This window comes from Apis dorsata, unplaced genomic scaffold (genome assembly GCF_000469605.1).
Source record: "Apis dorsata unplaced genomic scaffold, Apis dorsata 1.3 scaffold_44, whole genome shotgun sequence".
Lineage (NCBI taxonomy): Eukaryota > Metazoa > Arthropoda > Insecta > Hymenoptera > Apidae > Apis > Apis dorsata.
In genome coordinates, this window is record NW_006263346.1 from 791,639 (window position 1) to 801,397 (window position 9,759).

The 9,759-nt window shown below is 30.1% G+C and overlaps 1 protein-coding gene across 1 annotated transcript in view; it reads left to right on the top strand.

Annotated features, from left to right (window-relative positions):
* LOC102681583 (NAD kinase 2, mitochondrial-like) overlaps window positions 1-9,056 on the top strand; it is a 9,695-nt gene extending 639 nt beyond the window's left edge. Inside the window, exons 2-5 of the mRNA XM_031514354.1 lie at window positions 494-820; window positions 3,230-3,314; window positions 3,391-3,478; window positions 9,019-9,056. Coding sequence (XP_031370214.1) covers window positions 494-820; window positions 3,230-3,314; window positions 3,391-3,478; window positions 9,019-9,056 — 538 coding nt within the window. The remainder of the gene's footprint in view (window positions 1-493; window positions 821-3,229; window positions 3,315-3,390; window positions 3,479-9,018) is intronic.
* The last annotated feature ends 703 nt before the right edge of the window (window positions 9,057-9,759 follow it).

The window sequence follows — 9,759 nt, forward strand, 5'->3', positions numbered from 1 at the left end:
TTATATCTTCTTTTCGGTGAAATTAATTTCGGATGTTAATTAAGGATAACCAAGTTTAAGTAGATTTGTTATCTACTATCTCTCTGTAAAATAACAATGATAATTAAAAAGGGATGTAATTGGGAAAATATTCACGTTTCTTGCCCTCTCTCTTTCTCTCTTTTATCGTCTTTGGTAAAATTAATTCGGTAATTAACGCGTTATTAACTTGAACTCTGTGACAATTAATTAAGTCTAAAAATTACAAAAGAAAAGTGATTAAATATATATATATATATTTTTTTAAGATAAAATTTTAATCTTTACTCGCCTTAATAAACAATATATTTTAAAATATTCGAATTCGAGATATTATTCTCAATTAATTAAATAAACATCTAGAAGTATGTAGTATAAAGACAAGTCCTGCATATCGATTATAATAAACGATTCTTCTTTAAATTCACAGCAAAACTTCTTTATTTTAATATTCACTGTATCTTTTATCGAACAGAATGGGAATCGCGTCGAGATTCATGAATTGGGCAGACTTGGTGATCACGATAGGCGGGGACGGCATGTTCCTTCTAGCCTCGAAATTAATTACGAACAACAGGAAGCCTGTATGCGGGATCAATCCAAATATCTCGAAGAAGAACACTTTCACGGTCCCTTCGAAGTACGTGGCCGATATCGAGCGCATATTCGAGAAACTGTACAAAGGAGACTACGATACATTGATGAGGAGTCGTATAAAAACGATAATGGTCGGGGAGGGACTTTTTAGACGACCCTTTCATATACACGAGAAGAGCCGCGAGTTCGGGGAGAGAAGACACAAGTAGGTTACTTGCAGGGGAAGAGAAAAACTTTGTCCTATCCTTTAATCAAAAATCAATATGCGCATTTTTATTATTCTTTGGGTAGAGAAATTTCCCTTATCAACGTTCCCATTTTCTTGAGACAATTTCAAAGATTGAATTCGTCCAATTGAATTGATATAATATATTAAAATCATAGATCTATTTCGACGAACAATTATAAAGAAATTTCATATTAATCCACATTTCGTTCAAATCAAACGTTGAAACAAAAAAAGAAAAAGAATGGAATCGTCTGGATACTTGTTTCTCTCCTCCAACGATAAAATTATAATTTCATGATATTATTAGCGAGAGAGAGAGAGAGAGAGAGAGAATTTAATATATTTTCTTATTTTCATTGACTCAGCTCACATTTCGAGTTTCTACTTCCGGTTCCATTTCAAAGATTAAACTTTACGTTGCTTCAGCGGTTCTCCAAGACTTTAAATTACATCGGTAAAAACGATAAAATTCCCCGGGCAAAGTATCTTCCCTCCCTTTCTATCCAGGGACGAATCGCATAACGGGGCAATCTATTCTCTTAAGTTTTAAGCAAGGTGTACGTATCGCCGATTCTGAATTTTCATAAAGGCCGTAATGCGTCTTCATTTCACGGCCCGGTCCTCTCTCCAACGAGTAGTTTCGAGTTATAACCTCTTGCACGCCCGGAACTTTGGCAGTTATAACTTGTAAATTACAATAACCGTGTAGTTACGACTCGTGCAAAGAAGTCTTAACTTTTTAATTATATATTAAGGAAATTTTACGAAAAACCGTAATTTATATATATATATATATATATATGTATATAAAAGAAAAAAAAAAAAGGAGGGAAGGAGAATTGGATTTCTTTTTGTTTGGAGAATGAAAATGGGGGGAGAAGAGGGATGAATTGTATATCAGTTTTATTTTGTTATACTATTGATATATTGGCTGTTTAATAATTTTTTTAAATCTTGAAGGAATGGTAATTTACAGAAGAAGAGAAACAAGTATATTTCTTAATTGATATAAACAAATTGTTCAAAGAATGAATGGAAATTTTAAATTGAGTAGTATAAAAAGAAATAGTAATTTATAAAAATTAAAAGAAAAGGGAAGAAGTTAATTATTTTTTGTTTGTTAAGTTTAAAATTATAATCAAGTTTTGATATATAACTGTTACATATTGATAAAAATTTGACAATTGAAGTAAAGTTTATAAATTACACTCTATAGAAAAATCACCATTATATGAAAAGAAAAAGAAAAGGACCAAGTGGCTTGGTTTTTATTTAAATGATTTATAGAAAGAAAAATAATTTTCCATTCAATCATACTTTCCATTGTGATTTTGATATCGTTATCGTATATATTTGATAATTGAATTTATCTATTATAACATAAAACATAAATTACAATATACAGGTAATTTACGAGGAACCATGATTTATATGAAAAACAAATTTATCAAAGAAAAATTGTTACTATAACTGTGATTAATGTGTATGCCAAAACATAGTTATCGATTGGCCAAAAAAATCTTCTAGTTTTATTCTAACTTGTACAAATATACATATAATATCCAATACTTGGTTTGAATATTAATTACTCGTGCGTTATCTTAATCGAATTATTTCCGGTCAAAGCTTTTATTTGATTATCATCCATTATGTATTTAATCTAGCAGAACATTGGTCATATCTTTATAGAAAATTTTACGAAATTATTAGCGAATAAATATTAACAATAATTTATTATGAAATTTTCATTATATTTTCATTATATTTCATTATTTTCATATATATTTTTTTCAATTTTCACAGCGTTTTTTCACTACTAATTTTTCATTCTTCCTTTTATAAAACATGTTAAAATAATAAGTTTAAAATTATTTATTTAAAGAAAGAATTCATTAAAATAAAAATGACATTAATCTCATTCACTTACAAAAAAACGAGAAAACTTATCGACCTATCTCAAAATAATATCCTCTGATATTGATAATCAACGTTATTATTATTAATATTATCATCAATTATCAATTATTCGTTTTACACAGATCAAACCATTTATATCGATATTAATATAATTATATCAATTGGTGCAATTTCGTTACTCTTTTGTTGTTCCTCGTTACCTTCCATTCCTCCTTCGTTCCCTTTTCCTCCTTCATTCTTCCTCGTTAATGTCATTAAAATTAAATACTCATTTCTCTCGAGCACTGTTGCTTCGCGTATTCTTATTCCTTGAACGAAACTCCTTCTCCTCGCCACCTTCGTTTCCACGGTAAATGGAAGAAAGAGAGAAAAAAAAAAAAAAAAAAGAAAAAAGAAACGAATGTAAAACATCTCGAACCATTGATCAATCTCATTAATTGCTTTAATTAAAGTTAATTGAATTCTCAGAGTTCTTACACGATCGATACAAAGGAAAATAGAGGACTCCCTTCAACCCCGTGAGAGGACCTTACCTTGGCTGGCGTTAAACGAAGTTAGTTTTCATGATAAATTTAAAAAGAAAATATGTATAGTATATAAATATTGAAAATTTTTTTCGATTAATTTAGGTGTTTATAGGAGAATTTTTGGCAGCAAGACCGATTACATTATTCCTTGATATCGAGGAACAAAAATCGTACAAAATTCGATGTTCAGGTATGTAAATGTAGAATTAAATAATTTTCCTGAATAAAAAGTAATATTATATATTATAAATTATTTATTGAATTTTTAATTTTTATATTTTTTATCAAATATTTGTTAAAAAAAATAAAAAATAAAAATTAAAGCAAAATAAATGTAAGGTAGAAAGCAAGCACGATCAATTGTTTTATTTTTCTAATTATAAAAAGAAAATTAATAGAAAAAGAAAATAACATTTAGAATATTTAAAAGTTTAGTTTTATGAAGTAATATATATACAAATATAACTTCTTTGAACGATTTCATTAATACATCTTTCTACTTGAATTTTCTTCTACTTCTAATTATTTTTACTTTTTAATTAATTGAAAATTTTAACATCTAATTCCATTCGAATTCCTCCTCGTTTAGGTATGTGCATTTGCACGGGTACGGGTTCCCGATTTTGGTATAAAACTATAAACATACAGTCGGCTGAAACTGTAGAAAAAATCGTGGAAATTGCAACCGGCCAAAAGCTAAGCCGCCACGAAATTTACAAAATACTGAAGAAATATCATCGGGCTCTCATCTATTCTGAAGGTAATGCAATATTGAATCGTTAATAACTATCGTAATAAGATGATAAGATGAAAATCAAATTTTGTTGATTTATCAAAATGATCAATTTAAATAACATGTATATGAAATATATATGTTCAAATATGTTCAATAGCTCAATAAATCAATTTTTTTATATCGTAAAAAATATCGCACAATAGAATTTTAACAATAAGATTTATCAATCAAATATATCCTTGATCATAATTCTTTTTCTGTACATAATGGAAATAATTGAATTTAATATACGAAATATTTACTAAACATTTAATTTCATTAAAATTAAAATATTTAATTAAACGAAATATCCTGTAGAGAAAGAAGAGTTATTTTAATGGAGTTTCTATAATTTGCAATGTTTTCATTTATTTCCATTTTAATTAACTCGAGAATCCAATTAAAAGTATTTATAAAATTGAATTATGGGGACATAAAACAATATTGCACGATATTTATAGAAATTTGAGAGTTGTATTTATTTTAGGGAAAATTTTGCGCCTTAATTCGAAGAGAAAATGTAAGAAAAATTTAAGAAATTCAATCGTTAAATTAAATATAAAAAAAAATATATAGATAGATAGAGAAAAATAATTTCAACAATACTTTTCAGAGGATTTAAACATGATGTACATGATCCGAGAGATACACAATTCACGTTGCGAGAGAAACAATTGTCCCAGCAAACAAAAGTGCAACAAGCTTTCCGTGAAGTCTTCTGGCTTTGATGCTGGCATCATGATAGACGGAAGCATCTCTATACCTTTCAACGATGGAGTTGTCGCCACTTTCGAAATCAAACCTGAATATTCATTGAAAACTATCATTCTCACATGATTCAGTTACCATACCCCTTAATTAATCGAACATAACGAAGTACTTGCAGAAAAGTTACTTAAAATTAAAGATTAAATATTTAAAATTGCAATAATCTTAAATATCAACGTTATTAATGAAATTTAAAAAAAATAATACCAAATATTAACACAATTGGTGTACTCTTTTAATCAAATTACAATTCGCGTATTTCTAAAAATTTATAAATCTACGATATTTTTGTAACGATAATAAACTTTTTTACTCCATCTTCCATATTTTTATCTTTCACTCGCACAAATTATATTAATCTACAATTCTTGTTTTCGTAAAGAGAAACGGAGCCAAAAGAAAAGAGAGACCTTTCTTTTTTTCTTTTTTTTTTTTTACGATCTTCCGGTTCACCCGTTAATGCAGCCCGATTTCTTATTTATCTCTAATGACGGAGGCGTAGGGCAAAGTAACAAGTAATTGCGCGCATTTGTTCCGAAAATGAAGGGAGGTCTGAGGGCGAAAGATAGGAAGAGGCGGTTATTTCCACGGCAAAGGGCAACCTGCTCTTTTTCTTTTACAACAAGAGGGAGAGTGAAAATACCTTTCCAGCTCCGTTTTCCGTTTCCTTGGAAGGAAGGCAGCCACGTCCAGACTTCCATTAACCCCGTAATTTCGGTTTCGGCTGAACCGCAGACACCCCCCTTCGAAACCTTCGAGATCAGGTGTTCATACTTGGCGCTTGTGTGTACGAGTAAACATGCAGAGATACTTACACAATCCGCAAGGTATACAAGGATGGTTTACTTGCCACTACTCGTCCAATCTATGTGTTCTTCGATTTCGATATTTACCATTAAATTAATGATATTGGATTAAACCGTGAAATTTTCTCTTTTAGTTCGAATTCGTTCGTTTGACTATGAATTATGTTAAGTTAAAATTTGATCTCTTTGGAAAATAAACGCTTCTCTAAAAGAAGGAAAAAGTATTTGAAAAATTTCGAAGCTTAAAATTCGAAACAACAGAAATTACAAAATGGGAAAGGAAGACGTATAAGAAGGATGTATCTAAAGGAAATAAAAAGATACGTGGCTCTGTTCCAAACTCCAGTGTAATACAGTATACGTTTCAGTAATACAATTCTAAGAGCACAGAAGAAGATCTTAATAGTGATAGTGATAAAAATAATTGAAGAGATTACAAACTTTCTTTTTTCGATATTTTAATTTAATTTTTTCAAATTTGTTGACAATAATTGTATTGCAATTGTTTCATACTATTTATAATATCAAGTTAATAATAATTAAGGGAGATTAAAATAAAATCTAATAAATGAGTTCTTTCTGAAACGCAAATTATATGAGACATAGGATACTGAATAAAATAACCTACCACGGACATTTTCGGGATGGGCACGTAAAGCAAGCGTTGTAAAAGAGTGGAAAGGGTGTAAAAGTAGGCTTTTATGCGTATGCGGACAGAGTGTGCCAAGAACTTTACTGTTATTAAAATTGAACTCCAAAAAATTGCCATCCTGCAGAACTTGCGACGATAAATTTTTTGAGATATTAAAGTGCACACGTGCTCGTGCACAGGACGGATATTTCGCTGGTTGTTGGACTGATTGGATAATCCAATTAAAAATCTATTTTACACATATATCTAAACTATAGAAAATTGTGTACAACGATATTGAAAGGAATCAAGACATTTTTCTCAATTTCATATATCCAATTTGAAAACGCAAAATTACTCTTCATACACAATACAATCCATACTCGTTAGTTTTAAACTTAATTTGAATGATAAAGGATAATCTACGAAAAGATGAGAACCTGATCACAATTGGGCACGAATATATATATATTCGTAGGATCTCATAATTTCACTTTTAGAAAAGCAAGTTTTATACACAATATTTGTACAATCTATACTCGTTAGTTTTAAGAGATTAATTTGAATAATTGACAAAGGATAATCTATGAGAAGATGAGAGCCTTTTGATTGATCACTGATCAATTGGACACCAATATATATATTCGTAGGATTTCATAATTTCACTTCTAGAAAAGCAAGCTTCATACACAATACTCGTTAGTTTTAAGATTAATTTGAATAATTGACAAAGGATAATCTACGAAAAGAAGAGAACCTGATCACAATTGGACACCAATATATATATATTCGTAGGATCTCATAATTTTAGATTAATTTGAATGATAAAGGATAATCTACGAAAAGATGAGAACCTGATCACAATTGGACCAACATATATATTCGTACGATTTCATAATTTCACTTCTAGAAAAGCGAGAATGAAGATGAAAGAGGCATGAGAAAGTGTTGAGGATATAATTAGGATAAATTTCGAAAAAAGGAAAAATTCGTATAATCGTTAAGTTATTGAAATAGATTCTCAATCGGGTGTCTGAGGGGCCAAGAGCCAGTCTCATTAATCCCTACGAAAGACCCAATCCGTAAGAACAATGGAGATCCGCCCCAGACGGACTCATCGAGGACAAACAAACGTACAGCCGACCAAGAACAACGGACGACATCGGCCAACCCTTTGTACTTCGTAATTGAACGCCGTTGTCTTCTCGGCAGAAGTTTTAGACGCTTCCAATCCTGTAAAGATTCGGCTAAGGATCTCGGCATTCTAGAGACTAGAGTGAAATTTTATATTGTTGAAAGGATATTCGTAATCCTTTTTCTTTTCTTCTTTCTTTTTTTTTTTTTTTTAGTGCTTGTTAGTACACGCGCGAGAGAATAAGAAGATTTGAAAAAGTAAAAAGAAATTTAGCTATTGTATACGTGTATATATTTTATAATATTTAGAACGATTAAAAAACAAATCAATTCTCTCTTTTTTAATATCTTCAACTTTTTTTGCTTTCAGACGGAGAGAAAGCTGAGTAAGGAAAAAAGGGACGAAACTTCATCTATGAAATAGAAGAATGAGCTTGCACATGAAAAAAGATCCTTGAAGAAAATATTGTATATTATAATATTATAATATTTAGAATGATCAAAAAATAAATCAATTCTCTCTTTTCTAATATCTTCAACTTTTTTTGCTTTCAGATGGAGGGAAAGCTGAATAAGGAAAAAAAGGATGAAACTTCATCTATGAAGTACAAGTAAGCTTGTACATGAAAAAAGATCCTTGAAGAAAATATTGTATATTATAATATTATAATATTTAGAATGATCAAAAAATAAATCAATCTTCCTTTTCTAATATCTTCAACTTTTTTTGCTTTCAGACGGAGAGAAAGCTGAGTAAGGGGTGAAACTTCATCTATGAAGTACGAGTGAGCTTGTACATGAAAAAATATCCTTGAAGAAAATATTGTATATATATATTATAATATTTAGAACGATCAAGAAACAAATCAATTCTCCCTTTTCTAATATCTTCAACTTTTTTTGCTTTCAGACGGAGGGAAAGCTGAGTAAGGAAAAAAGGGGCGAAACTTCATCTATGAAGTACGAGTAAGCTTGCACGTGAAAAAAGATCTTTGAAGAAAAAAAGGAAATTAGTTCCAACACGTTTTAAAGTAAGGTAAACGAGATGTCAAGAAAAGAACTGGGAAAACATTATTTTCTTATCCGGTTTGAATACATATTTAATTGGGAACACCGGATAATATAATATCCAAAGTTTGTAGAAGAGAGGACGAAAATGGTCTTAAAGTGCACTCGTTGATCGCCCTCTCGACATTCCTGCACCGCATTAATGAAGCAGTATCGTATCCCGAGCATTTCGAGAAACTTTCTGGAAACTCTAATAACTGAAACGGAATTTAATAAAGCACAGTGCGAACGGCGTAATTGACATTTCGCATTCTATTTGCGTACGTCGGCCCGAACATTCGACCCGAATGAACCCTCACCTACTGCAAATTCTCCGTTCCTCTTCCCTTGTTTTATCTTTGTTTTGTCTTTCCCTTGAATTTATCCCTTTCTCTCTTCCCCTCCATTATAATCGTCAAATTTGATATTGTAGATGACGTTCACTAATATGAATATAATTAAATTAGGAAGAATAATCTGTGAAAAAAATAAAATTTCTTTTAAAATAAATAAAAATGATCACTTTCAAATACTCAACAGATACGTTGAAATTTTTCTTACTGTTACAGATGACGCCAAAGGATCTTTAGAAGAAGATGAGGAGTAAATTGTGCGTGATTGAAACATAAATATTGTAGAGATATTTTTTATTTAGTTTATCTTCAATCTTTTTGCAATACTATAATTCTCTTTGCCTATATAAAGGATGTTACTCTACTCGAATCTCAGTAGAATTGAATTCAATGGAAATTATAAATCTAATTGGACATCTAATGAAATCTCTGAGTTCCATTGAATTTTTGAATCTCTAATTAGAGATCCAATCGAAATCTTGATGATGTCAAATCCCGTTTGAGTCCGTTCAAACTCTCTTTTGAATCTAGAAAAACTCTCGTGCGACCCTTAAAATCTTCAATCTTTGTTAAAAATGATCTGATACATCATCCATTCGTACATATATACATTTGATACACAAAGAAACTTTCGAACATTTTATCGTGAAAAATATTGAACACGATCTCCATTTCGAGCAAAGTTTTTAGCTAACAGTGCGCTTTAAAGTTAAAAAAAGCACGTTCAACTCGAAAATTAAAAAGATCAACCTAAAATCCATAATCAAAAAATTCTCCATCTTTGAATTATTGTAACTTTAAAAGAAATATCACAATCGATCTTGCCTCGGATTGAAGAATAAACTCTTTTACTTTCTACCTCTTGAATTCTCCTATATACTTCTTTTTCAAGTGTTACATCACCAATCAATCCCCTCACTAACCCTTTAATTTGTACCCTCTGTCAAAAACATCAGA